At 41.5% G+C, this 27,697-nt stretch overlaps 1 protein-coding gene and 1 long non-coding RNA gene across 3 annotated transcripts in view; one reads left to right on the top strand and one right to left on the bottom strand.

Moving 5' to 3' along the window:
• Positions 1 to 6,623: 6,623 nt before the first annotated feature.
• On the bottom strand, positions 6,624 to 11,035 carry LOC140248113 (uncharacterized). Its single transcript, XR_011902804.1, has 4 exons — positions 10,564 to 11,035; positions 9,751 to 9,933; positions 7,748 to 7,981; positions 6,624 to 7,080 (listed from the first exon to the last, which is right to left on the bottom strand). It is a non-coding gene; the product is annotated as an uncharacterized lncRNA (long non-coding RNA).
• Positions 11,036 to 11,106: 71 nt separating this feature from the next.
• PDCD6IP (programmed cell death 6 interacting protein) overlaps positions 11,107 to 27,697 on the top strand; it is a 32,089-nt gene continuing 15,498 nt past the window's right edge. For both annotated transcript variants that reach the window (XM_072328551.1, XM_072328550.1), the window contains exons 1-6: positions 11,107 to 11,449; positions 17,718 to 17,772; positions 19,485 to 19,554; positions 22,559 to 22,686; positions 23,235 to 23,388; positions 25,260 to 25,360. In XM_072328551.1, the coding sequence (XP_072184652.1) occupies positions 11,244 to 11,449; positions 17,718 to 17,772; positions 19,485 to 19,554; positions 22,559 to 22,686; positions 23,235 to 23,388; positions 25,260 to 25,360 (714 nt within the window). In that variant the 5' untranslated portion in view covers positions 11,107 to 11,243. The remainder of the gene's footprint in view (positions 11,450 to 17,717; positions 17,773 to 19,484; positions 19,555 to 22,558; positions 22,687 to 23,234; positions 23,389 to 25,259; positions 25,361 to 27,697) is intronic.

Genomic DNA, 27,697 nt, shown 5'->3' with positions numbered 1-27,697 from the left:
CATACACCGCCACTCTCGGGAGATAAATCAAAAGCATGGCATGAATATTATTACTTTTAGCTTTATCTTGTGGCTAGAAGAAATGAGTTTCCAGTCCCTTTTATTAGTATCCCCATTTAATTAGGCAGTATGGATGGTAAGGGCGGAAACAACATTTACGTGCTAATTGTTTTTAAAAGCTTTTTCATCCCCTTCTGTAGATGAATTTTTAAGATAGAAGGGGAAAAGCGCATTTCATTCCTGGACAGCAACAACAATGTGGGCTGTCCAGCAGCTTTATGGCATTAAAGCTACCTCTGTGCTGTCACCCTTCACACACTGCTGAGATACAAAGCAAGTTGGCTCCAAGCACTGCTGGCAGAGGTTTCCAGTATGGGAATTAGTTCTGGTGGGATTACATCAGAATCTTCACTGTGTCTCAGATAAGTAACTTTGCGCCTTTCTGCCTGTCTTCATCTGTCTGCCTTCATCACGTACGGTGTTTTGGACAGAATTTTCTTTACTTGCATGCACAGCACTTCAAGCAGCAGCGTCAAGTCCCCTGACTGAGTATTCGCTGTAGAACAGGAATAGAAGACATTGGAACATTGGAAAATCGAGACAATGTCAGCCAGGGGAGATCCCCTCGGGTGTAAGAAATACATGGTTACCTCCATTCTGAAGTCGCCTGTTTGGTCCCTGGGAATATTCCAGCTGCCCTAAGAGTTGCCCTAACTTGTACCGTAATTGCTGTTTCTCATAGGACCTTTCAGCACTAAACGTGAGAAGTACAGGAGAACATCTCAGGCACATCGCAGGTTGCTTTTCTGCTGGCTGGCACACTGAAAAGTCCCTAGCAAATAGTTGAGGTGTTGCTTCATTTGTTGGAAAGACCTTGTGTGGTGCAGGTGTTCTTGGGAACGTGATGAGAAGCAAAAGGGGAGAGACGGGGATAGCCAAGAGCCAGAATGTGTCAGTGGAATCTACCAAAGGAGAAACCCCTGGTTCTTACCCTGTGCATGGCATTGGAGTTCCTCCAGCAAATAACTTCTGCCCTATATTTAAGAAAAGGTCCATTCAAACATAGTTCCTTCAATTATTGCCTATCTTTATTATAGCAGTGTTCCTGATTCTTTGCAAAGACCCCTGCAAATAGCTACAGTGCTCTAACAGGTATTACAGTACAACCACACTCCCAGTGTCCTTCATTGAACAAGTCAAAAGCTGGTAACAAACAAAAAAAAGGACTAGATTTGGTTGGGACACCCCAAATGTGATGCTTTTTCACAACAGGTACTCTGAGTCATCACTTCAGCTTGCAATAATTGCCCACAGTCCTCCATTCATTGCAGCCTTTTCCTAAAGCAACAACATTCCTATTTCCTCTTTCTCTGCGTGCAATCTGCCTAATGTGCCGTTCTCTGACATGATTTATTATTCTGTGCGAGTCCATGAGAAAACAGGAGAGAAAACAAGTTGGAGCAAACGTTCTGTTTGCCCGTGCTGAGGTACAGCAGCAGCATGCTGCTACAGGAGTGCAAATTGCTGGGTACGTGTGGAGTGGTTTTGAAAATACATTCTGACCAGCCAGAAGGTTTCACTTCAGTTTTTCATCCGCCCACTTAACAAATAGCACATCACAAGCACAGTTCTCACCGGGCTGTTTTTTGGGAACGACGTGTGTATTTTTAGACTTCATGGGAGTTTTATAAGAACAGATATGGTTAGCACTGAATCAACGCATACCTCTCCGGGCAATAAAGCAGAGTGTTTAAATAATCAGCATATAAGCACTCGGTAAGCTGAATGAGGATCATGTTGAATCATCTGCACAGTAAAGAAAAGACACTTCTTTAGCCGCTTCATCCCAGCAAATAGGCACCTCATTAATCACTGATAAACTGCTGTGCCAAGCAGGTAATACTGGTAAGGCTGAAGTGGAAAAAAAAAACAAATGATGGTCATGAGATGGAGCAAAACACGCCATGGGAAAATGAAATGACCTGCTCTGCTGACTTACATTCAGTTAACCAATCTGAGCATAACACCTTGGAACTCTGTGTAAGGCGGGGGAAGTAGGTGCTAGAAATAGGCAGCGAAGTAGAGACAGACTACAAAAAACACAAGAGTGAAAGTAGGCAGAAACATGCATATCTGATGTTACTGGAGTTACAGAAAGGCAAAGGATTCCGCCAGTGAATAAGCAGTTGGTCTGTTCTTTTTACTTTGGGAAATTCATTTGACTCCAAGGGCAATTTTATGTCAGTCGTTCCAAGTCACTGTCAAGTTCCTAGCTCAGTAGCTCGTAGGTACTGACTGCTAATAAACCTGTCATGCCTGTGTGAAGACTGGAAAGTAATTAAACATCATTTAAACATAATATTTAATGCAGAAGTATACTACCCTGTGTTTCCTGAAATACCTTATTTGTGCACGTCAGCACCCCTCTGTCTGGAAGTAGAGGAAAGAGTGTCAAGTTGTGAGGCTAACCAGTTTAGAAGGAATGCCACGCTACGGTGTATTCCAGTCAGTGCAAATAAAGGAAACGTTGCAGATGCAAATCAGCTGAATGTCTGTCTGATTCCACAGAGTTACACAAATTTCAGCCTGCCTATATGCCAGTAGGGACTTCCAGGGCCTGCAGAGGGAATGCCAGGTGGACCAACCTTGGAATTCACCAGGGGTAATCTTCTGAGATTTGCGGAGCATGATATGCACGCTGAATTCTCTACAGGAACACTTTAGGTGCTAGAATTAGTCAAGCCATGTCCAGATACTTGGTGCCAGGATGAATCATATATTCTGAGCAGTGAACTGGAATCTGCCCTAATTTATATAACTTCCGCAAAGGTGTTATTGCCTGAAGTGCGCTCTCCTAATGCAAGACAGCTCTCCCAGTGTCTGAGTCAGTCTCTGTGATGTCCTATGGATGTCCTACCACGATTAAAAGCCACATCAGTCACACTTACCTTCTTTTGTGAGAAAATAAAATAGAAATAGACACATACTGTAACAATGCCCTTCATCAAACCATCCTCCCTTTCCTCTTTCTGTGCAATTGGAGTGCACTGCTGATGCTGCACCTCGTTGCCTGCTTGTACCACAAATGTCCACACATGGCCAGTAGTAGCATGATGAAGGTTAGCAAGTAACAAGATTAAACCACATATTTTGCATCTTACGTTTTGAAGTCTGCATCAGTCTGAGTTTGTGCACCATTTCTTCTTTGAAAATTGCAAAGCAAGCATTTTTAGAAGGAATCCTCTGGCAGCACTGTTAGCAAATCCTGTTGCCATTTCTTTAGCCCTGGATTTTTGTGGCCGGACAAAACTTTGCAAATGAACTGTCTGTACTGGCTTCTGTAACATTACGTAACAGAGGAACTTTGTTCTGATTCATAACATTTGGAATGTGTAAGATAAAAGCCTGACATTATGGGCAAGTTTAACAGTGAGACGAGAATATTTACTGCTTTCAGAAGTGCAGTTCCTGCGTTGTTACTAGTGGTGGCTCCTTGTAATGCTGTCAGTGTTGGTGTTAAGATGTCTTGTACTGGGAAAAGACACTACCCCCTCCCCACATGGGCCATGGAACAACCATTTTCTCAGGGGCTTCTGTATTTGGTTTGCCCCTTCCCACTTCCAAGGTCTCATGCTGTTTTGAAGTTGTTTACACCAAATAAGGCCTGCAGCTGGTCTTTCCATGGTGCCTTCCTGGGAGCAGTGCTTTCAATTCCCAAATCAAAAGGAGAAATCTTAACTTTTACAGCTCTAAAACCAGATTATTTCTCTCCTCCTTTCATCTTTGCTGCCCCCTCAGATGTAAAATCAGGCCTCAGCCCCCAGTGGCACATTTGAACACTGCCCCAGCAGTATGGGCCTGCTCTGTCTGGCCCATCATGGCAGACACTTCCCTCCCTGAGCTTCTTCCTGTTTAACAGACTCCATTCTTACAGTGCCGAGAGCAATGTGCCTGGGTAGGGATCCAGAGGATAGATCCATAGGAGCATGCTTCAGTATGTCCACTTTTGGACATAACGTGTAAGCTCAATACACAAGGCTGCTTTGTGCAGCGATAGAGCTGCAGATATCTGGGCTATGACTTTCTACAGGCTCTTCCCTACTGGAAACATCTAAAATAGAATACGTCCTTGTCTGTAGAAAGGATTGCATGGCAGTGTGAACCTCCCAGTTGCCATAAGGAGACCTTAGAACCACAGAGCTGAATTTCAGCAGTGTTTTTGAGTGAACCTGGCCAAGTGAAGGTATTTCTGTTGGGCTCTTATTTACCATCCTGCTTTTTCCATGTAGCAAGATGTGATCTCTCTATACTAATCCATGTTACGCTGTCTAATGACTACATTCATTTCAGACCTATTTCTAGCTCTGTGAAACGATTTCTATTTGAATATACCATGATTCAGGATAAGAAATATGCCAAATAGAAAATACTATTAAAATAAATGTTAAATCAAAGATGACTTGTAAAGGATCTTCCTCAATTAAGGAGATTTAATTTCTTTCATATCTTCATGTCCAATAAACCTCTTGGTTTTCCAATTACACATGAAGCTTTCTAGTCAAACTTTGTAGTTGTAATGTAATAAAAAGGAAGAGGACATTTTCTTGCATTAAATAGCAGGCAAAAACAATATACAATTTAATTACAGAGTGTAGAGCAGCAACAAAGGAAAATATGAATTTCTACTTCTTTGAAGGCTACTCTGTCCTTTGATGCAGAAAATATTTGAATGGGATTGATGACATATTCAGACCAATTTATTTATAACATGTGAAATTCAGTGCTTTAAATAAAGAAAGCAATATCTTACAGTGAATAAAACAAAGCTGCCGCTTCATCTATCCCCTATATAGCAATAATTAAGAGATTCAGTGTTACCCAACTATCTTGCTTTCTTTTTGCTACTTCCCACCATTGACACCTATGCGCTATTTGTTAATAGAGAACTGAAGCGAGAACTCTCTGGCTTTGGCATCTGAAGGGTCAGCTTAACTAGCCAAGCTTGTGAGAGCAATTAGCAACATTCATTAAAAAACTCGTCTCTTTTCTGTCACGAATAAAGAAATGCATGCTTAAGTTTTGGTTGTTTCTTACTTTAAGTTGGAAATAGTACTTTAAATTGGAAACAGTAAAACTATCGTATAGTTGGGGGAAGAATATACTAGAAAAACTTACGTTTCAAGGTTATTAATCCTTTATTCTTCTAACTTCTAATCTAGTTAAAGATGCAATAACATTAGAATGCTATCCACCTCCTGCTGGGAGCTTCTGAAATCCTATGACAGGTCAAGGAAATGTTCATAGCAAGAATGAGCACAGTAAGACCAAATTTTGTTCAAAAAGCAGGTGTTTCATTTTTCATCTACTTTCAGTGCAGTACGACAGGCACTTTGTTTTCCATTCCTAGGGGTAAAAATTACTTTAAAATACATCATTTATATACGCAAAGCAGAACTAAGGATGTATTAAGCAGCAGTTCAACACTGCTGTTCAAAGGCAGCACAAGTCTTTTTCCTTCTTTCAACAAACTTTCAGAGGAAAGCTCTGAATATTTTTTCAGAGCACACACCTTAAGGTTTGCACTGAAATGTGTTGGCTGCAAAGTTTTCATGCCGAAATCAGAGTCAAATATTCACTCGTGGGTTGTTCAGAAGATTACATATGCAGGATTGCATTCAGTAAAGCTGAATTCAGCTGTGCGTGTGTCCTAGATCAAATGATGATGATAATCTTCATTATGTTCACCTCTTCTTATGCATAGCTGCCCCCCAGGGATAGCCAGGAAGGTAAGCATATATACTCACAAACACAAGATGTACTGACTTGTTCCAGTGGATCTATAGCAGTGCACATTTTATGTTTTGCATTCCATCAGTATAATTTCCTATAGAACCACTGCATTGTTTTAAGCAGAAAGTACATACCCAGAGGCAGAATGTGAGTGTACCCTAATACACGATATATAGGTCTATGGTAGTATAAGGAAATAGAAACAATACACCGTAAGGAGAATTTTAAATGTTTGTATTGATGCACCTTGCCCTCATCCTGATCTTCAGCTTTTGGAAGAGATGTTTTAATCGCTTCTCAATTATTTATTACTGAGCGTTGCTGCTGTCTTCTACAAGCTGTTTTGCTCTGTAAATCTTCTAAAAGCACAGAGATATGAATTGCACGAACATTAAAAACGTGTTAAAACTCTTGAAAATACTTTCGCATGGAAGAGAATTTTATCACATTTTTAATAAGACATATAAAAACCATTTAGCGATGGTGCTTATTATGAAAACCCTACACTATATAACATAAAGTTCAACAAGAGCAAGTACTGAATTCTGCAACTGAAAAAGGGCAACCCTGACTGTGTGGGGGTCTTGATTGACCAAAGTCGTACATGAGTCAGTTGAGGGAAGTGATTCTCCTGCTCTACACTGTATTGGTGTGATCTCACCTCTATTCATCTACTCGTGCACAGATTCCTTTAATTGCATGTAACTTGAAGCTTCCTAGTTCATTGCTTTTGCTGCTTCCTTTTGAGAGACAAAATACAGATACAACTGGAGATTTTGCCATTAAATAAAGAATGACAAAAGGAACAGGACAACTGAAAAGGTTTGTTCTTTAAACATTTTATTTCCAGAACCATTAGAAAGACAAATAGATGAATATATGAAAGGACCTGAGAGTGGAGAAGGTGTATTACTCAAACATATTGCCAGAATTATCTGTCTGCTGGATGGCAGCAGGGTCTAACAGAGGATTCAGAGGCTGGCATGTTTCCCTCTGTGCTGCTGCAGCAGGGTCTAACAGGGCGGGAGCAGCACTGGTTTGGCTGGTGGCTTCCTTAGGGTGTTTGAATGGTGTGGGCCCCATAGGTGCCGCTGTCTCTGTGCCTTCTTCCTTTGGTGCTTCCAGCAGACTCCTACCTTGCCCAGCAGCTGTTCCCTGCATGGGCTGGGCACCTGGTCTGCTCCTCAGGTGGGTCTTGTTCTGGTCTCCCTGCAGGGCAGGGGCAGCAGCTTCTCATCTCCTCAGGGCAACCCCTTGCTGGCAGCATTCAGGCAGCTGTTGATCATCTCTCTTGAGGCATGGGTGAGAGTAGGAGAATGAGTGAAAAATGCAGAGACAAGTTAGTTGCTATCCATTTGGGACTGGAAGACAGCAAGATACAGGAAGTAAGGCTTCTAATTGCTCAATGAAATTAAAAATGTCTATTGGTCAGATTAATCCTACAGCATAGGCTGACTAAAACAAGATATGCTGCAAATATATTGAAATAAACAGACATCATATCTTGATTTAATTATCCTTCCATTCAATGGGTTCCATGGTTTTATCCCTATTACTATCACTCAGAAATGCTACCTCTAAAATACCCAGAAACAGACAGAAAGAAACGGAGATTAGAGTATTTACTGTCATCATTCTCTCCTCCTTTACTAAGGCTTATTTTCTTGGAACCTCCATCCCTCCCACCAGAATCTTGTGAGTGTTGGTTTACATGTGGAGTAACTGATGCACCTTCCTGTGAGCTGCAAATGCTTCTTCCTTTGCAAGAAATTTGGCAATTGAAGGAGATCTTTTGCTTTCACGGTATGTTTTGGCGAATCCATACAATTAAGTTGGTGGTGAATGAGGCTTTTCATGTTTTCAGTTCAAAAAAACCACCCTCACAGATCCTTTCCTTCCCAGCTTAAATATTTCTTCACTGATGACAACAGTTTCCAGTGTGACTTCACCAACTCACCTTGAATCGGTCACTTTCAACCAGTCGCAGAGTTTCTGTGGAAAGCTGAGGACTGAGGAGACGCTTCTCCTTAGAAGAAATGTGAGGGAAACATGTGGTTTGTTCTTCATCTGAAAAATTAGTGAATCCTTTTCTTCCTTTATCCATGCTGCAGCAGCATCCCCAATTGCTCCTCCTCATTCTATTGGGAAGGATGAGAAGGGGAGTCTGAGGACTCAACCAGCTTTTCTGGCACTGAAACAGAAGACGTTTCTGATTCAGGTAGCTAAATGTTAATTCTTCTTGTCTCTATCTGCCTCAGGTGGAGGCACTTCTGTGATAAGCTGGTCTTTATCCTGCCTGTCGGTAAGTGAAGTAGAACAGAACTGCTGGGGTGTTCTGTTGGGCAATGCTCAAACATCACCATAATACGCATGTGTCATCAGACCAGATGCAAAGATTTGTATTTAATGTATTTAAAGGAGATCACTGGCCACCTGGACCTTGCTTCTCCCTCCCTGTGCGGTCCTAAATAGCTCTGTTCTGGCCTCCTTGGTTCTCCAGATGGGGGGAGGGGAGTAACCAGTTTCTCAAGGAACATTAATAAAAGAAAATAGCAATCTCTTCCCAGTGTGTCACCATGTCTTGTAGATGTTTCAGGACTTTAATATCAGAATAGCTAGGAGAATTTTAGATATTTTTTTAAATAGGCAGCAGGACTAGATGGGTCATTAGTCCAGTCAGAGCCCTTTCTGTCTCACAATTTGTTTTTTGAATTCCCCGCTTTTGGAAACTGAGGCCATGACTCCTGAAACTCATGTCAAAAGGCAGTGGTGATAAAAAGGTTTGGGATTACTTTTTGTCCCCAGAAGTTTATGTCAGGAGTGCCAAAACGGCGTTGAATACGAATGATTAAATGAAGCGTTATGCTAGATGACCATCAGATTTAATGAACTGAACAGTGAGGTGCCTTATCACTTCTTTTTTGCTGATTTTTCATTTTCGTAGAGCATCTGCCTGCCAGTTAGTGCTTTTGCTACGAGGCAACCCTTACACTACGGATAAAGGGTCATGATGAAAGTCTACAGAATCAAATCTTGCCTTAGTGAAAGATCCATATACAGATTTTTTCTTAACAGAAAGCAAATATACAATAGAATATCAGTTTTCAGTGAAAACTTTTATGTTCAAAAATCCCAGACAAATCATATGAAACATGCAGAAACACCAAGAGCATACTGAAACCAAATCTGTCTTTCAGAAACACTTTTGCAAAACTGCCATGTTCTATATATACACAATTGTTGTTTAGGAAGGAGAGGAAAACTGGGGACATCTAATTATCTGTCTACACCAAAATTAAACGTATTGGTGACCTTGGTTGTGCTTACATACAGATAACTTGTTTATGCTGCATTACCTTAAACATTTTAGGGGAAAGCTGTTTTTAAGCAGTTCCTTTAGACTCTATCATGATTTTGTTGAAGAAGGAAGTATGGTCTGTATGGTCTGCTGTTTAAAACACAGGACTCTGAGTCAGAAGATGCAGATTATGCTCCCTGTGCTGCTAACTACTGATTATGAGGCTTCTTCATCTCTAAACTGGGAAATAATACGTGACTGGTCACAAGGTAACAAGGAGACAAGTCAGTACTGCTTATGATAATTGTAATAAGCAGAGCAAAGTTATCAGAGGAATACAGACTAAAAAATCCATGGGAAAGAAGCAAACCACCTGCATGTTTGAAGTTCCAGCAGTTTACTCTGAAACAAAGTGAAATTTCTAAGCTGTGTTGATGGGCGGTTTAGGAATGCAAATTATCAGCGGTTGCATGAGTTAAGCAACATCATCTAAAGGTCACCAGGGTTCCAAAGTAAAAGCATGATCTCATGGCTGCAGTCTTTGCCCTTCCCTGTTCACACCCTTTCCGTGTTTACGGCTGTTGCGCAGGGAGGTATTCATGGCCTCCCCACCCTTATATAGGCAGCCAAGCATCGTGTAATGCCATGTGGGCTCACTATACCTCATAGAGTCTTGATGCTAGAAACAAAGGGAGGCAATCACTTGGCAGGCTCTGCCTTGAGACTGATCAGGACCCGAGCTTGTGAGGGTGGAGATCTTTCCTGGGACTGGAAAATGCTGTCAGTGTAAGGCTGCCTCTATCCAGAGAGTCCGAGCGCTTACAAGTGGGCGTGGGCAATAAAATCTGGGGAGAGAAAGCAGTGAGGAAGTCACATAGCAAGATAGGAGTAAGGTGGGATGGCTTAATCACTATATTCGCTGTACGGTAAAATTTCTTGTTTTAAACTTAAAATTCCATCGACTACAGCACGTTTGGGATTGAGCTACGAGAAACTGAAGGAGGAAGAAAGGTAACCCTATTGCAGCTGAAAACAGGACAGGCATTTACTTTGTGTGGGGGGCACCAACACACTGACATAAGTAGAAATGCATACCACATACAACATATACAGAGAGAGTAAGTTTGCAACAGGAGGAAGGCGGCAGGGCTGTAAGCAGCCGCTCCGCAGAGCCAGCCCAGCACACAGCAGCAACATTCATCGCCCCTCCTTCCTCACCGCCCCACAGCTCCGGGCTGCCGGGGCCTTTCCCAGCGGCCTCGCAGCAGCTCAGGCTCTCCCTGAGCTCCGCCCTCCTCCTCCTGTGCTGCTGTTTCTTAGGTACACGGAGCAGGGGTGAACGTTGCTCCGCTTGGCCGCAGCAACCTCCGTCAGGAAGCGGTCAGGCCCACCTCCAGGAGCTTTTGGAGGCCTGCAAGGAGACTCTCTGGCCTCTGGGCAGGCTGTGCCAGCACCCACATGGCACAAATTGCTACCTGGTGCTCAGAGGGAGCTCCTGTGCTCCGCTTTGTGCCCGTGGCCTCTGGTCATGGCGCTGAGCCTCCCTTCAGAGACCTCTGAGCCCAGGAGGGCTGAGCAGGCACAGCTTTTTCAGCTTCTCCTCACAGGAGAGGTGCTCCAGGCCCTTCACCATCTTCACGGCCTTTCAATTCCAGTTTTTAGGTTGGATAATAAGCAAAAGCCCTTCTCAGAGCGGCGCTGCAGTAGCACAGGCTGCCCAGGCAGGCGGAGCAGTCACCATCCCTGGAGGCGTTTAAGAACCGCGTTCAGGCGGCACTGAGGGACGCGCTCAGCGGGCTGGTGTTTGGACGAGATAATCTTCGAGCTCTTTTCCAACCTTCACGATCCTGTGACCCCATACGCTAATTCTTACGGTGTGCAGGACCCCTCGCTTCCCTTCCCCAGCTGTAAGGCCACCCCCACACACGCACCTCAGCGCTCAGCGGCCGCCGAGGGACGACGTTGATTGGTGCGGGCGGTGCGCGAGGCGGGGAAACCACGCGGCGTGCGTGCGTGACGTCGCTGCGTCGGGAGCGCGCGACGATCCCGGAAGTGCAGGGCGGTGAGGGAGCGGGCCGGCGGGCCGGGTGCGGGGTTCGGCTGAGGCGCGGAGTGAGTGCGAAGCGGCGGTGAGCGCCGCCCGCCCGCGCCGGCCATGACGAACTTCATCTCGGTGCAGCTGAAGAAGGCCTCGGAGGTGGACCTCGCCAAACCGCTCTGCAAGTTCATTCAGCAGAGCTACCCGAGTGGTGACGCCCAGGCCGAGCACTGTCGCGCCGCGGAGGAGCTCAGCAAGCTGCGCAAGAGCGCGTTGGGCCGCCCGCTCGACAAGCACGAGAGCGCGCTCGAGACCCTCCTTAGGTAGGGCCGGGGCGGCCGCGGGGGAGGCGCCCGCTCCTCTCCTCCCGTGCTCGGGGGCTCTGGGGCGCGGTGGGGCCGGGCCAGGTGTGGGCGGGGCCGTTTGGAGGCGGCCGGGGCTGTTGGGCCGGCTTTGTAGGCCCGCGGGCCGCGCCTCGGGCGGGCGGCTGGCGGCTCGGGGGCCTGGACCGGCTGTAATGTGCAGGCCTAGGTTCTCCCGGCTTCCCCTTCTGAGTGTCTTACCCCAGCAGTGAGAGCTGGGTAAACCTGTTGCTCTGGGAGGTAGTTAAACGCCGTTGGCTTTGCGGGACGTGCCTTCTATTCCAACGTTACATCCTGCTGATGGCTTCTCTTCGGCTCCCCTCACGCTCTCAACTCTGTTCAGTAGCTGCTCAGCGGCTTCTAAGTGTATTTGCAAGATCTCAGCCTTATTTCTTTGCTTGGCACTTTCAGTTTGCTAAAAGCAGGTTTTGCTAAGAGGAAGCGAAGAAGAAGAAGAAGGCTGCGGGGTGACCTCATTGCAGCCTTTCAGTACCTGAAGGGAACCTACACCCAGGAGGGGAGTAAACTCTTTGAAAGGGCTGATAATAGCAGGACTAGGGGAAATGGATCCAAGTTGAAGGAGGGAAGATTTAGGTTGGATGTTAGGGGAAATTCTTTACTAGGAGAGTGGTTAGGCCCTGGAACAGGCTGCCCAGGGAGGTTGTGGATGCCCCGTCCTTGGAGGTGTTTAAGGCCAGGTTGGACGGGGCCCCGGGCAACCTGATCTAGTGTAGGTGTATGTTTGGTGGCCCTGCTAGGCAGGGGGGTTGGAACTACATGATCCTTGAGGTCCCTTCCAACCCGGGTCATTCTGTGATTCTGTGAAGCATAGGGGTGCCTCGTGCCGGAACTGTTGTAGGTTGGATAAGGGAAAGTTTCAATCTGAGCCTTCTGCCTATTAAACTGTATGTATTAAACTGTATGAGGGCTGCTTTGGGACCCACTGCTCCATCACCTGTAACAACTCTCGCTCTTCTGCATCTCTGTGTAATGCCGATGCATCACAGCATTGGCTTGCTGTGGTAATCCTGCTCCTCTTTCTCTGTGTGGGAAACATTTCAAGCTCAGCTATTTGTAGCTCTAATCGCTGAAAGCACCGTGATTAACCAAGTGATGAACACCAAGCACAGTCTTAATGGTTAGAATCGAAGATTTAATGAGTTTTTAGCATTAAGATTTTTAAAGAGAAAAATAAGTAGGGGGATTTCCTAGTGCACAGCGAAATGATAGCCATGAGCTTGACATGCTTCTGCAATGCTGTCATGAGCAAGCGTATCTTATGCTCACTGGAGTTTTCTTTTCTTTTTAACTGTAAAAGGATTGGAAAAGGTGACATAGAAGATTGTTACTGCTTTTTGTTGTTTAAGAGTTTATCAAGCCCACGCAGGGTGTTTGGACTATAAAAACTACGTGTTTTATGGTATCTCTGCAGCTTCCTGTTTCATTCTTGCTCATTGCACTCTGTGCTTTTGAGGTTATTCTTGTGTATGTCTTTTGAAGGTCAGGGGAATAAACGAGCGTCTATGAACAGAAAGATTGATTCATCTGAGTTGAAGGGTGTAATGTCCCCTTCCCTCAAACACTGGATTTGAGCTCCTTTTTCTGATTGTGCCAATCAGGTTTGTGATTAATTTCTACCTGAAATCCCTGTTTGGCCCAGATCTGTCACATGACCTCGCCTCATCTAACAACTGCTGAATGGCAAAAGTGCTGCCATATCTCTTCAGTTCTGTTCTTTCTCTTACTCGGTTCTAGAAAACAAAAGGTGTACACGGCTTTTTCTTAGGTTTGAAACTTGAAAATGAGCTCAGCACGAGGTCAGATGAGCCTCAGAGCTGGAACAAAAGAGTGTAGGAGGAGTATGGCTGAAAGCCAGGGGCTCAGGGAAACCTTCTTCTTTTACGTCCAGGTCATTACGTTAATTGAAGCCATACCATGCAACTACCTCAGGTTTTCTGTCTGAATTATGAAAGGAAACTGATTGCAATTGTGTAATTAGCCAATTTTCAAGTCAGTTCCATATGTGGAGATCTGTTCTCTACTATCCATTGACAGCATGACTTTAGTTTGTCTGGGTGCTGTTGCAGCAGTCAGAAGTTGAGTGTGGCTCCACACTCCTAGACTATGTATGAGCAAGTCATGTCCTCTCCCCCAGCAGTGATGTTAAGGCCTCTTTTCATAAAGCACCTGCATTCAAGATGCTGCTGCTTGAGAATGTTCCCTTTATAGTAGAAGTGAGTTATGATGGTCTGAATTATCTGTAGCTTAGGAGTTTATGACCAAAATCTCTTCACGTTTACTTCATGTCTTTGTCACGGAAACAGAATGGAATAGGCATAACATGTACTTAAATGAGAAATAAAACTGTCATTTTTTTTTTTTTTCTCTTTAACAGTACATTTTTAAAACCTATGTCTGATCATTTATATCCATTACAGTTGTAAGTTCTTATTCTCTAAGAATATTCTGCTATATATATTCAGTTCCGGAAGGTACCAGCAGCTGCTGACAAGTTGGAACAGAAGCATCCAGCTGAGCTTTGCTGGAAGGAGCCCAAACTTCCGACTGCCTTGTGGTTCCTGGGAAAGCTCTCATCCCTCCCCAGCTCCTGGTATCTTGCTGTTACTGTTGGAGCTGTGCTTAGTCTTGTGCTGGAGCCTTGTTCAAGTTAACAGCTTGAACAAGGTCAGTGTTAAAGCTGGATTTTACACTTGCTGTGTTTAAATGGGTTTGTTAGTGAAGCAAAGTCTGAAGAGCTAACTGTAATGTACATTCACTTCTTTGTGACCTTTTAGACCACAGAATCACAGAATGGCCTGGGTTGAAAAGGACCACAACGATCATCTGGTTTCAACCCCTTGCTGTGTGCAGGGTCACCAACCACCAGCCCAGGCTGCCCAGAGCCACATCCAGCCTGGCCTTGAATGCCTGCAGGGATGGGGCATCCACAACCTCCTTGGGCAACCTGTGCCAGTGCATCACCACCCGCTGGGTGAAAAACTTCCTCCTAATATCCAACCTAAACCTCCCCTGTCTCAGTTTCGAACCGTTCCCCCTTGTCCGATCACTATCCACCCGCTTAAACAGCCATTAAACCATCTTTCCCAGTAGAGCTCTGCAGGCTCCTTAAATATTAAGAGATGAGGGCTTAACCTTCTGCTAACGAGCCTAGAGATGCCCCCTATTTTTCAATCTTTAGAAGCCTTGTTTTGCTGCCTAGTTACTGCATATTTTGTCTTTTGCAGAAGAAATACACCAGCGTGTGGCTCCATTACCTAGATAAACCCTGAACAAAAAAAGTCTGTGGTAGGCTGCTTGTGTGGCTGGTGAATGCAGGTGCTTCTTGGAGTTATACTTGAGGCAACTGGTGAAAATGGGGAAAAACAGAAGTGGGAAGGACCTTTGCCTGCTCCCAGGCTTTGTGTTCTTTGAGAATCAGATTTGTGTGTGTGTGCATGTGACTTTGAGTGGTCAGGTTCTGTGGAGGCCGAAGGCTGCAGCCGTGAGTTCAGAACTCCAGCTCTTAGCGAGGAGAGCGGGCGGATCTTGGCCTCATTTATCTTCTTTTGAAGGAGATTTTTTCAGTGCGATTCTCTGAAGGGGAAAGGGGCTTCTTTTCTTTGAGCTTCTTAATCATACAGTTACATTTCAATGAAGTTCTAATTAGACCTCCATTTCCAGCTCATTTGGCTGCACTCATTTCTGTGAGCATTTGGGAGCCTCTAATGCCCGTTTTAGTGGAAGAGCCCTGTGCACTGAGCTAGGTCTGGGTTGCTGACATCTGTTCCGCCTTTGTTGCTGTAGCTGGAACCCTGGCATATAGTGATATGTTTGTGTGACTTTCTTTAATCCATTACCTTAGCCTAGCCAAATGTGCCATGCCCATCTGTGCTGCACAGCAACTTCAGATCTTTGTGTCTGGGCAGCTAGAAATTACTGTAACTTTGTTTTAAATGGCACCTTTATGCCAGCCCTTAGCCTCTGCTGTGTTACCGACTCATGTATCGGATGTGGCCATTCCTTTAATGTTTTCCCGCTTGGTGCTGTTCCCTGCTTGTTGCCTTCTTTTACCCTTATCGTTTCGTTTAGTCACTGCTAAGCAAAAGTGTTGTTTTTTTGTGGGGGAGGAAGGTCTGCAGAGTTTTGAAGAGACTTTAGTCTTCAATAGAGTTTCAGGTTCTTTAGTAAGAAGAAATGACACCACCACATGCTTCAAACAATGAACAAGATATGAATTTGTTTGCAAAAAATACAGCCAAACAAGAAGCCGTCTGTTGTTGGTATCCATGGGCATTAATCTGGGCAACTGCGTGTTGGTAGGAGCTCACAGCTCTTGGTTGCTTTGTGGTTGTCCTGTGGCTGAACAAAGAAAAGTCTTTGCCAGCAGCCAATGCTTATACACACCTGATGTGCAAGGCCATTTAATGAGCTATGCATCTTGACTTTGCCCTTTTGGCAGCTGAGAAGGATGATGGGAGTCTGTGGGAGGGCAGCTTGGCTTGACAAACTGAGTTGGGTGTCATGAGGAGACTAAAAGGGAAGTCTCATTTTTGGTGCAATACAAAATGGAAACTGCTGAGACCAACGGATGATAATGAAGGAAATATCAAAGTACATCACTTAAAATTATCTTCAGTGGTAGTATTTATTTTACTGATTTCTGAACTGCTTGTGTTAATCTACATCAGTTAAACCTCCTAGGAAATGGAGGTGGGGGGGAGCGGAAGTGGTGGTGATGTGACAATTCCGACCAAACTTAAACTGGTGAGAGCATCACCATGCAAAACCAAACTTCTTTTAACTTGGAGAGGGCTGCTTTTAAGAGACATCAGGTCTTGGATTCAGGTCACTAAAAAAGAAATTGCCACAAGCTTATATTAAGTGGCTTAAAACCCTTTGCCTTTAACATGTTTGTTATTATAAGTAAAGAGGTAATCTTGAGTGAAGCGCTGTCACACAAAACAGCTGCAGAAATCTTCTTTCCTTGGCAGCAGTCTCTTTTAACTCAGTTTTATTGGTCAGAGACCTTCTGCAGAGTCCCTGTAGCAGGTCACTGTAGCTTTTGATATGGCTTAGTGTATTGTCTTTTCAATTGCAGTGCCTCAGTTGAAGCCATAAACCTGTATCGTTATATACATTGGTAGATGTCATTTACTGAAGCATACACTAATGCTATTCTTATTGTGTATTAAAATGTTTCCTGAATTTTTAAACACGTGTTCCTTCCCCTTGGAACACATCTTGCTTTGTGTCCAGGCCTGAATTGATTCATATTTGATAACATAATCTAAAGAAACAGGGGCGATGTCAACTGTGATCCAGATTGAGAGACTAGATGTTTTGAATATTGGGACCATAAATTGCTTAAAAGAAATGGACTAATATAATGTTAGGTATATGCCAATATGTCAGTTCTTAAAAGGAGAAGCTTAGGAAGTCTTCACATGGGATGTGTTTGCAGTTCAGTGGTTTTCTATTCTGCATGCTGCCTGCTGTTTAATTAATGGTGCAGGTGTAGTGTGCAACTTAGGAAAACTCTCAGCTGCTAATTATTGCTTGGACAGATTGTGTGGGGAACTGTGCTGTTCTTGGTCCTTTCTGACACTTTCCCAAACATCTTCCGAGTAGACAAAATACTGGCACGTGGACTTGGTTGTAGTTCACAGCGGCTGTGATAATATACGCCAATGACAACAGCTTACAACTGAAGGATTTTTATCAAGGATTGGGCTTTTCAGTTGATAAACTGTAAAGCAAATTGTATTGCCAGGATGCTGAATTTGAAATGAGTCCATGGGAAATGACTGGGGACTGGGTTATAATGTTCAGTGCAAGAGCCCGTTGTTATATTAAGTCAAATGTTGTACTTTATTTTTGCAGCATGATTTAATGTCTAACGTGTTACCGTGTTTTTATGTATATGGGGACTCCCTCGAATAACTTTTAATACATTCTCTTTCAGAATGTGGCATGGAGAGCTTAATGTGTGCTACTCTTCTGATTCTTTCACTGTCACTAAGTATGCCTGTCTTTGAACATGCTTGTCTTCTGAAAGTAATTCCTTTAGGCTGAATTTGTCCTGCAGGTGTCCTCCGCAGCTATGAGTGAGCCCATAGTGTACTGGGTGGTGGTGGGGAGCCTGTGCTACCCTCTTTACCTGCAAATGTAACAGCTAAGGCTCTTGCTTTGATTTTTCTTATTCTTCCTTTTTTTTTTTTTTTTTTTGTAGATATTATGACCAGCTGTGTTCGATTGAACCGAAATTTCCGTTCTCTGAGAATCAGGTAAGGAGATGTATCAAACCCTTAAGCAGAAGTAACTGTAATGGTGGCAACTAGGATGCAACTTCTAAGCTAATCCGCTAAACAGGACTTTGCTTAGGCAGAGCATTTAATCTTTGATCCTTATTATTGTAACCTTTGTTTATTTTCAGCCTGTACTCACGTAGCCTATGCTGAAACTTCAGCCTTGGTGGTCAAGATTGCCTTCGTGTTAAAGATTTGGGAAAGTTTTAGCACTGGCTGATGGTTTCAGTTAGAAAGAGCTGTGCTTGGCTGGAAGACTCCTCTTCAGCTCTCCTTTTTCCAGGAAATCTATTTCATACCATGCTGTAGAGGCTATTTAAAAACATAAATTCTATGGGAAAACCTTTAGTTAGTAACGGGTGCAATGTGATCTTTGGGTTTTTTTTTTTGAGACAGAACAGATGTTTCATTCATAGCAGCAGAAAGACTAAATCCAATGAAGAGACTTACGACTTATTCTGTCTCTGCATGTATAAATCACATAGTTTCTGAAAGGTGGGGTTCTTTTCCTACCAAATTTACTTAATGTTTTATGATTCAGACAACAAATTCAGCTTAGATTCTGCATGCTGAGATTAATATATATAAATATAAATATATATATATATATTTCTTCAGGTGGAGACTGGAATATGTTTATAGACTCTGATTTTGGGAGAAAAAGATGCAGGTTGTTTTTTAGAGGCATCTACCAAAAGGACAGAATTTCAGACTTTGAGATTACAAGGAAGTGGCTTTGATGCGGTTCAAACTGAGTTTTCAGTGTAGCTGCATTCATTTGCTTGCAAAGCGAAGCCAAACTGTACTTGGTTTTAACTTGCAAAAGTTTCCATGTAGTGATCTGCAAACCCCTGGATGCGGTGAACTGGAAAACTTCATAAGCAGGAACTACAGATCTGTAAACTGTTCTGGTAATAGAAGTCGTCAGTGGAAGCAGGACTGAAGAGCTGAGGACCAGAACTTCCTGAACCAGTGTTTCTGCTAGAGGAAAATATGTTACTGAACAGTATTGTGCTCTGTCTCTTGGGGTGTTTTTAAATGAAGTGTTTTGCTGTCTTTTCTGGGCTGATTCCTGTGGCTTCCAACTGGTTTGACTGACTGAGTCAAATCGTGGAACTTCAAAACAGGTTCTGTGAAGAATTTGCATCGTCTTTGACATATATGCTGGAAATGTAATATTAGAAAGCACTATTTTTACCCGCATTCTCTGCTGAATACGTTTCCTGACAGTGTTGCTGTTGAATTCACTCCTAATATGCGTGTAATAAAAACTGTATTACAAAAGAGTTCCAAATATTCTGGTGATTGGGAATAGTGGAAACTGCCTGGTTGGGTGGCTTCCTTTAATGGTGACCACACATGCCTGTTATGTTGGGTGTGAGGGGAGTGAGTTTGGAAATAAGCATGGCTGTCACTCAGAGCAGGAGCCGAGCTGAAGGGTTATTTTGGAATTTGTCTTGCTTGCATGAATAAATACTCTTGAAAAATTATCATGAAGGAAAAAATATTGGATAAACGCTTTCAAGTAATGTTGATTTATTTCCTAAAACTTCCAGAATGTGTATAACATCACAGGTGAGGTAAATGCCTCATGTAGTTAGAACAAAAAGGGCTAAGTAGAAACTTTGGAATATTTTCTACAGTCTTATTATATCATTTTAAAAATAAACATCTTTTTTTATACCTTTCAGGTCTGTGTAACATTTACATGGAAAGATGCTTTTGATAAAGGATCACTTTTTGGGGGCTCTGTCAAACTGGGTATGTAGTTGTACTGAAAGTGCATGTATTAAAACTATTAGCAAGATTTTATAAAGCTATGTAACTGAAACGTTAATAGTCTTTATGGTATTTTCAGTATAGCTTTCCATGAGTTCAGCTGCAGTAATAACAGATTAATCTCTTAACATAAACTAATAACTTAGTGTCATGCACGTGATTTCTATAAAATTGAAATCAAGATTCAAGATTAGTTTTCCAAAAGGCACAAATAGATATTCAGCCTGATAATAGTTATGCTAACGTGTACACCCTGAACTGACATTAGTTAAAATCAGTCAAGTTAACATTAAGTTTCAGTAGTAGATTATTGGCTATTTATAAGGTCAGCCCTTATGCTTTCCATGAATTGGATCTTCTTGAAACGTGCTTGTGTTGCTGAGTCTTATCTAGGGAAGGCTGACTTCAGTGACCTAATTGGACATCACGCTTTATTGAAGAGAGTAGAAGGATCTTCCTTCCCATGCACTGAAATAATTATTCTTTTACTTCATACAGTGTTGAACATTTAGAAGAAAAAGAAATAATATTAGTCTCTTGCAGACTAGAAGGAGTTGGTCTCTTTCATTTTATTTGCCTAAGGACACTTCTGCACTGCAAACTCACGGTCATAAAATGGATTTGGAACACTTGCCAATAGGGAAACTGAGACTAAATCCTTTTGAATTAAGTGAGAAAGTTTTCAGCTGTGTCATCATTCTCTGATGTTTCTATTTATACCTAAGTGTTCTTCATGATTAGCAGTGCAGGATGACAGATGCAATTTTGAAGCTCTGGACGAAGCTTGAAAACTGTTAGAATACCAGTTTTTGTATTTTATTAAAGCTCTTGTGTATTGTTCTAAATACAGCTGTCACATCTGTGCTTATGTGAGCCATGTGTAACAAACATACCACGTTCCTGTGTTTAGCAGATGCTACACATCTTTCCTTGCTCTGTTTTCCAAACTACTCTAACAAGTTCTTGTGGGGAATGAGAGGCTGTCCTGAGGATGCTGTGTCTTTCTTTAAAGTTTGCTTGGCACTGATTTCTGGGGAGTTACTGCTTCATGATAAATAACTTTTTCATAATGAAGTTCAGAATATATAATTATTGCTTTGAGAACTGACAGACTTTTTGAGGTGTATAAAAATTAGGAGAGAAAGTCAGTAGTCGTAAGGTTGGTGATTGTCCTGAGATTTGAATACCTGTAATGTTATGGCAGTTTGAGAAAGCTTGCTTGTCTGCAGGTTAATTATATACTAGCCTAAATAACGTGAGGCAGATGGCCAGAGATTTATGCAACAGTCCGTGTTCAATATCCAAGACACTCAGAATTGACTTGTGAGAAATGGTCAGTTAACAAGCAGTAGAATAAAATTTATTTAGAAGCTTTAAAGCAGACCTTAGTGGGAAGACATTAACAAAAGGAGCTTACTGGTCTGTAGTTTTAATGCTACATTGCAGATTGTCTAGATGCTGCTCTCCTGGTGAAATACTGCATATATTATGAATGTTTCAGGTGAGAATCTGCAGTGGGGTTTAGCAATATAAGGCTGAGTTTTCTGTTATTGAGGGAATAAAATGTGCTTACCTCTAAAGAGGGGGCAGTTCTTTCTCCAGTTCCAAATTCAACATAAAACTCCTTTGACTTCTGTGGAAGTGAGATCCAGGGGTGTGGCTTGAGAGTTCTCTTTCACTGTGGTGACGGCTTTCTTCCTGTCCTCCCTTGTATCCCAGTCTGTATGGCAGGGGTAGCTAGCAGATACTGTGACTGCTGGAAAAGTGACCCAGTTTGTAGCATGGCATGCAATCTGAAATATGTTGGCTTAATTTAGTAGGTAGAGCTATAAGCACATGAGTGAGGAAAAGCTATATTGCTTAACAGCTGTTCTCACTGTAGTAAATCACACTTGAGAAACAGTCCAAAGTGTAAAGTAACTTTATATACGGGGCACTTCTGTACTTCAGAAATGTTAAGACTGTGGTTTTTTTACTTCCTTGTGTTTTAATTTTTTGACTGAACGTGTATCCTGTATAATGTGTTGTTTAGAGAAATTCTGGGAAGTAAGCTTCAAAGGAGAAATAATGGAAATAAATCAATACCACCTAGATGAAATACAATGGCCGCTTGTCTTAAAATTTACTGCAAGCTTCAGATAGAAAGAAATATGTAGCTGTATAAGGAGGCTGGATGATAGTGAAGCAAAACAATGTGCCCCATTAGTACAACTTTCATGTTATAACTCAGCAGTGCGATCTGGTTTTGTGAAGTGGGGAATTCAGTAACTCAGTTTCGTCTCCTCCGCAGAACGGAGAATTAAAATAGTTACTGTTCAGGTATTAACTTTCTAGTACTAGGGGCTCCATCCTCTGGGGCTTTGAAGTACTGCAGGAATTGAGTCTGAGCAGGCCATGCTGCTCTCTAGTGAGCAAATGTACTGAGACAGCTACAGATTCACTTAATTAAAACATCTAAAACCAGAATACATCCATTATATTTGTTAGTATTTTCAGTGTGAAATGATGTTTTTTAGGGGTGGGAAAAACTCCCTCCATTTCAATGTGTAAATAAGGCAGAACATGTGAATCTGTTTGCTTCCAATGAGAGAAGGACGATTTGCATTTAAGATACAATAAGAGCACATGGATGGGTAGTTGCTGCAGCATGACTGATACTTAGAAGGTCACACATGTTATTAAAGGTTAATCTAAAATATGTTCTTATCCTTTCAAAGAAACCCCAACAAACCTGCATTCTAATTGTAGTGACTTTCTAGCTATTTCATGTATTGCGTAGATACTTATGCTGTGGCTCTTCCTCACTATGAAATGTTTGGTGGAAGTATTGAACAGGCTTTGTTCAGTGTTTAGGTCAAAGGTAATTTTTACTTCATTATGATTGTTTTATTTGTTTAGTTTGAAACTGTCCCTTTGTCTGTAGGGTGCTCAAGTACTGAAGGTTATTTTCTTAAACGTGTGAATAACAAGTTTTTCTTGATTGCAGCTCTGGCAAGTTTGGGGTATGAGAAGACCTGTGTTCTGTTCAACTGTGGAGCACTGGCAAGCCAGATTGCAGCAGAGCAGAATCTAGATAATGATGAGGGGCTAAAAGCTGCAGCTAAACATTATCAGGTACAGAGGCTTATGCTTTGGAATTCATAGCTATCTATCTTAGAATATCAATCAATGTTGTGGCTGCAGGTGTCTTCTTCCTTCAATTACATTGGTGTGTTGGCTGATCACATGGCATTGGCTCATGTTTATTTGCTAGTTTTGAAAGATTTCATTCCATAACAGTTCCCCTCTAGCCCAAGACTGCTGGTAACTAATAATCTTCAACTAAAGACCTAGTAATTTTAGCTAATATAAAGTTTATTGCTAACAATTTATTCAGTAATACTCTCTTGAATTCTTCTTGGTAGAATGCATTACATTTTTCCTGTTCTTACATGGTTAGCCACCACTGGTATAGTTTGGCTTTTGTAGTACGTCCTGATAAATGTCTCCATGTGAGTAACTGCAAGAACAAGAAGCTGCAAGTGGGATTTGTTTTTGGCAGTTAAACAATAAATGGGAGGCTGTATACCAAAAAGTTTTTTGAAGTTACTGTATGAATTATATTTGTAAGAGTAAAAACCTGTTTGAGAATATGAAGGATGTTAATTTTCTATTTTGCTTAGTTTGCAAGTGGTGCTTTCCAACACATTAAAGACACCGTCCTGTCAGCTCTGAGCAGAGAACCTACAGTGGACATCTCTCCAGACACAGTTGGAACTCTCAGTCTCATTATGCTGGCTCAAGCACAAGAAGTGTTTTTTTTGAAAGCAACAAGAGGTATCCCTTAATGTTCAACTTGTGTGTTTATGCACTCCTTATAACTTCCAGCAAAACTTATAAAAGCATTTTAAATGATTAAGAGATGATGACTGGCCAGGTAGATATTTTCAATTTTGCCTTTACTGATTTTTTTTTCAGCCCTCTCCTGCAGATGCTGGTTATCAAACACAAACTACAGATGGCATTTTAGAATTTAAAGCTCATTTGACAGTGTATTTATTCCGCTTGCCTTTCCTTTCTTTTTGTATTCAAAACAATTAGTCTTTCTTTACAAAGGATTTTACTGCATTATGTACTTATCTGTCTTGGAAACAAAAGATCTCAACTGTTTCTTCACAGAGGAAAAAATATTGTAGCCTTTTGCCTTCTAGAGAATCTCAACCAGAAGCAAATGTCATTTGGCTTATTAATAAGCTGTGTTTATGTTCATTATTATTCTGGTAGCAAAATTTCTTCTTATTAGGAATATGATAAAGCGAAGCTGATTGAAGGCTTACATGCCCCTAATTAACCAGTGAATTTGGCTATTCATAGGACCACAAATCTTCCGGTCTTGGAAGCAGAGGTTAATAATAATCTGACTATGGAGGCTGTAGATTTTGTTAGATGTGGAAAGATTCTTTTTCCTTCCAGGAAAATAAACGCAGTGTGTGAAGTGTTGTAGTTGACAATGTGGAAAACCTGTTTTTCAGGCAGAAGTGCTGAAGAACTTGATCTCAAAACTCAAAATTCAGCTTCTTGATGCTTTGTCTATTTGCATTACTTGCAATCTGATTTGACTCTCATGAGATGGGCTGTTCAGTTACTTAACCGATGTCTGTTGAAACTGCAATTATTCACAAATTGCAAGTGGAATTGTTGGACAAAAAAAATTGGTCAGCTAAATCTAACTGCAGATTAGTTCTTCAATGTCTGTGTCTTTCTTAATGTTTTAAATGTTTCCAAGTCTACATATATTTGCTATTCCATCTGTAGGTTTGCATTGTAGCTGCTATATTTTTAGGATTTGTGAATGAAAACTAAATCCCGGAACAGGGAAATATCTATTTTGAACTATCTGTGTGGACAAATAGTTTCTGGCATTCCCATTGTTAACAGAAGTGTGGCTAAAGTATCAGTAGTTACTTTTTGTTAGAGCTCAGGCTCTGTGAAGGAAGATTAAACTATCACTCAATAGAACATTCTTCTAGTCCCGTCTGTTTAGATGTTACTTGTTTCTCTTCAGTAAACTAAGTGTTTAATAATAACGTTTAAATGAAAAAGTTGTGAGATCCCAGAAGCTCCTTTTTCTTCATTTGTTATCTCAAACCTATTCCACATTGAAAAACATCTACCTAGGATACCTCAAATGCACTGAAGTTATAGAACATAAATGTGTAACATCATAGCTCTCATCTGTGTGTTGTAGGTGTGTGCACGTGCTGGAAAACAAACAGTGCATTTGGGATTTGATTTCAGTGATATGAACACTTACGGCTTTCTACTCCCCTTCTCCTCTACCTCCCACTAATGCTTGTCTGTATGCACATACACAAAAAATCATCCCAATCAGAGAATTCTTGTTTGTAAGAGCAGCTGTTTAGGTGGTCAACATTTGCATTGCTTGCTTGCTTTGTCTTTGAGGGCTGAATTGCTAGTGTAGGCCAGAGATGATTATAAAAGGAGATAAGAACAGGTATGTGTTCTTTTTTTAACGGTTCTGGGTTCAGAAACTGGGTAAGGACGTGAGGCAGGGAATGCTGCTGAGCACAAGTGTTTCTGATGTGAAATACATATTCCCTTAGCAGTTATTGCTGCTTGGGGATGAAATAATTAACCTGTTGACTTGTGTAAAATGATGATAATCACGTTTTTCTTTCTTCCCTCAGATAAAATGAAAGATGGTATCATAGCTAAACTAGCTAATCAAGCTGCAGATTATTACGGTGATGCTTACAAACAGTGTCAGTATAAAGATACTCTGCCCAAGGTTAGTAACTCTTGGAAATAACATGGGGTCTGTTGCTGTTGTGTTCAATGTACTTAATGAAACACGCATCACATGGTATCCTCAAGAAAGCTGACCACTGATGTTTCATTTATCTTATGTGTGAAACTGTAATTAGAAAAATGGAAGAATCTAGGAAGAATAATATGTTTCTTATTTTAAATAAGTATTTTAAAATGTAATTACATGAAATGTGTTTACTTGCAGCATATTTCATTTAAAGTCAACTTGGAATATTTGATGCTTTCAAGGATACCTTCATACTTAATCTTACTAAATCGAGTTTTCAGACTAACGTTTCTAATGGGGCTTAATTGGTTTCTAGTCTCAATGTTTTTGTGTGAAATTTGCTGTCTTAGTAACAGGTTATTATGGTGGTATTGATCACCTACGTGTTAATGAAAAGCATGGCTGGAAAAGTGTCTCCCTGCCTTCTCCTCTTCTACCTCCAAAGCACCTTTGATATTTATAAATGACCTCAGATTAGACTTGACTCTTAATTTGAGTGCTCTTAATTTTTTGGAAGAAGTGGGAAGATTGTTTTTACCACATTCTTCCAATAAGAAGTACTTTAAGAAATTAGGAAGGCTCTATCAATTGTACTTAAAGCAGTAGGAATTTTTCTGTGCAGTGTGAGTTACAAACTTTAATCTTGGATAAGAGGTACTTAATTAGGCTCCTGAAATTTAGATGTAGCAAAGTTGGAGTTTGTCCTCTGTAGTGACTGTGGTGTGAATATCCATGGCAGCATCCCAAACTGCTGATTTTCAGATACTTTTCATTAATGGTTTCTAAAATGACGATCTCAGCTTGCAGTGGGCAATTATCATAAAAACAAAACGTGAAATAATACTACATCTACCAAGACCTACCACCACACAGGGATAGAAAATTAGTAGAAATATTTTCTACCAGTGACAAAATGATAGTTGTTTGGTCTGATAACTTAATATGCACTGTAAGCCATGTAGGTGTCTTTAGTGTCATGGCAGTTATTTCTTCTGGAATAAATCATGTCAATTTTCTATTTTTTTTTTTTTTTTTCACCGTTTTTAAATCTTTCTGCAGTGTAGAATCTTGAATTACAGGAACTGTGTAAAGGCTACTCTGCTGAAGTAAAACTAGCATGCTTTTTTATTCTTAAGGAGTAAATTACACAAATGCTTTTGCCCTAGACAGTTGGTGATTTCTCAGTGCATGTTTTGGGGGGAAAAAAAAAGCCTAAGTTAATGTTTTACTTGGCTGCAATTCTGGATTCTTTTGTGTGCACTTCTTATTGTGCGTGCAGTGGCGTTTTACAGATTGGACCAATTTCTTGCTTAGGTGCTGTGGTTGTAATTGAATTCTTAGAGGTAATGAGATGCAACAGAAGCCCTTGCTTTGCCTTTTGTGATTGTGGATCTTCCTAAGCTGTAGATTCGCTCCCTGTTCCAGTTTTACAGCAATCTGTCAATTGATTATTAGAAATAACATAGTAAGGTTTTCTGATTCTGTGAGTTAATGTTGGCTTTGAGAATCATTACCTTTTTAGGGTTGTGAAACAAAGTCAACTTGATGTGTCATATTCCAGTTGCAAAGCTTCCCAGTCTGCTGATCTTTCAAATTGGACTTCTCATCTCTGGGGAGCATCCAGGTTGCACAAATTTGAAGAAGCAGGTTTTTATATGAGTTCTTTAAAACCCCACTCTGCTTTTCCAGTGCTCTTTGGTCTAAGAAATAGAACAGCAGGGCCAAATCCTTGATCAAAGACTATGTCTAATGCTGTTGCCTGCCCTATAATGTTTTCTTCGTGTCTTGGTTGGTGTTCCTGTAAAGATAAGTGCATTTATATGGAAGTCTAAAATGACTTCTTAATGGTTTTACATCTCAGTATTTTTTGGTTCTGTTTATTCTTTGTTTTCATGGTTGTGGAGTTACTTTCTTGATAGCCTCTTGCTGTTACATGTAAAACAAACAAACAAAACTGAACAGATGGTTTTCCCCTCTCACTCTTTTCTCTTCCTCTTAAGAATACTGTCTTGTCTTGGGGGTGTTTGGGTGTGTTCTTGCAGCTGTCCTGCCTAATATATGCATGCATTCCTAACCTCTGGAGTAAATGTTACGACTTCATGGCTTGAATTTAAACTGTAGTTCATCTAGTAAAATAGACACCAAAAAACTTATAGCAACTGATTGAAAAAAAGAAGAAAAAATGGATTCAATCCATATGAAGTCGTGTGATCTCTGACATTTACCTCTAATATTTTAACCTATCTAAACCATTAATTGGGTGATTCTAATTTCCTTTTCTTCTTCCTTTTTCTTCCTGCATCCCATGTT

Source organism: Excalfactoria chinensis, chromosome 2 (assembly GCF_039878825.1).
Source record: "Excalfactoria chinensis isolate bCotChi1 chromosome 2, bCotChi1.hap2, whole genome shotgun sequence".
NCBI lineage: Eukaryota > Metazoa > Chordata > Aves > Galliformes > Phasianidae > Excalfactoria > Excalfactoria chinensis.
Note: the sequence above shows the minus strand (reverse complement) of the source record. Positions and strands in the feature narration are given on the sequence as shown.